This window comes from Priapulus caudatus, unplaced genomic scaffold (assembly GCF_000485595.1).
Source record: "Priapulus caudatus unplaced genomic scaffold, Priapulus_caudatus-5.0.1 Scaffold1291, whole genome shotgun sequence".
Lineage (NCBI taxonomy): Eukaryota > Metazoa > Priapulida > Priapulimorpha > Priapulimorphida > Priapulidae > Priapulus > Priapulus caudatus.
The window spans coordinates 51,896-53,402 of record NW_014578352.1 but is presented as its reverse complement, the minus strand read 5'-3'; the positions used below and the strand labels follow the sequence as shown (position 1 = coordinate 53,402).

The following is a 1,507-nucleotide window of genomic DNA, read 5'->3' as shown; positions in this document are numbered from 1 at the left end:
TCATAAAATAAAACTGGGTAAGAACAGTCATATGGTTTTAAGAGTGCGGATTATCTTGTAAATTTGAAATTCTGTTATGGGCCGTCTGTCTTTGAAGAGATACTGTGCTACCTTCTATTCGTGCTTTACACCGGTTGAAACGGTGCAACACTGGATGGCTTGCAGCCAAACAATTCTTTTGCGGCTTGACGAAAGTCTTTGAACTTGTAGAAGTAAATGAATGGATTCAACAATGAATTCATTATATATCCAATCAATCGAATCCTCCGGAGTATTTGAAGCCCTGCCGCTGAAAGCTTGGAAGCTTCAACGCTGTGGACCAGCATCATGTGTATCGTGTCGGGCATAAGAAGAGTAAACGATGTGCCGACAACTAGAAGCATGATCTTTGACTTCTTCATTATAGCATCGAAAGTTGACAATTCCTCTCTCTGAGCAGCTGTTGCTGCCGCCATTCTTACGGTGTGGTCCCAAGCAATCTTGGAAATGATGATGTAGCAGTAAGTCATGATAATAAATAATGCAATATAGTAAGTGCCCCAAAAGGCCACGAAACCGGACGTGATCTCTTGGTCGACATTGCACGTTGAGAGCGGGCCCCAGCTATATGCTACATCAATGGCTCCGGCAATACCAGAGGCTAGTGCGTACAGAAAGCACAATCCTATGAGAATGCAGGTGCGCTTAGCAGTCATTAGCTGGTTGTAGCGTAACGGATGTACGATTGCCACGTACCTGTTGATCGTAGACAGTCCGATGCCCAACACGGTCGCTTGAATAACACTGACTGCGTAGACCGTGAAAAACACGCAACGAAGCCTTGTTTGATGAGGAATAAAGGCTAGGATTGGTACGAGTCCCATCATAAAGTCATAACAGGCCAAATTAACGATCGTGAGGTTTGCTGGTATTTGCAGTCGGCGAATCTTTGCTATGATGATAATCACGAGACCGTTTCCCACCAGTGTGAGTGCACTGGTCGTCGCAAACAACAATACTACCAGCACTTTAGCGAACGCTGGCGTTTGGTAGAAATACACGTTGCTAAGAGCGTTTCCATCTTCACCACCTTCTTGACTACCTATCTGGTGGCTGTCGTTGTCAAATCGGGTTCCATTCATCGTTGCTGATATTGATTCCGTCTTCGTTTTCTCGTTTCTTGCTATATATTCTCGTTTTGAAGAGGTTGTCGGGCACGCTAGGAAACGGATTTTTTGGGTCCAACTGAAATCTATCTGCTGTTTGAAGAAGTCTGCGTGGCGAGTAGATTATTGCTAAGTCAGTCAGATTGTCTTCTCTTGATGACGATACAAGGGTCAGAATTTCACACTGTTGCTGCTATATATTCTCCTCTTAAATACAAAATGGTTATCAAAGATCTGAAACGTGTTGTCACGCTTAGACAAAAGCTAGAACCTTCTACTAGGACTAGTAGGTTGCAAACTATCAATTCATTTACGCACCCTTGTATTTATATAGTTCTGCGTGTGCGCGTGAGCATCAACTC

The 1,507-nt window shown here is 43.8% G+C and overlaps 1 protein-coding gene across 1 annotated transcript; it reads right to left on the bottom strand.

Moving 5' to 3' along the window:
• Positions 1 to 125: 125 nt before the first annotated feature.
• LOC106816123 (histamine H2 receptor-like) lies at positions 126 to 1,121 on the bottom strand. Its single transcript, XM_014820679.1, has one exon. The coding sequence runs from the start codon at positions 1,119 to 1,121 to the stop codon at positions 126 to 128; it is 996 nt and encodes a 331-aa protein (XP_014676165.1).
• Positions 1,122 to 1,507: the final 386 nt, after the last annotated feature.

Coding starts and splice junctions, on each gene's coding strand:
- LOC106816123 (XM_014820679.1), bottom strand. CDS start 1,121: ATGAATGGAACCCGATTTGACAACGACAGCCACCAGATAGGTAGTCAA.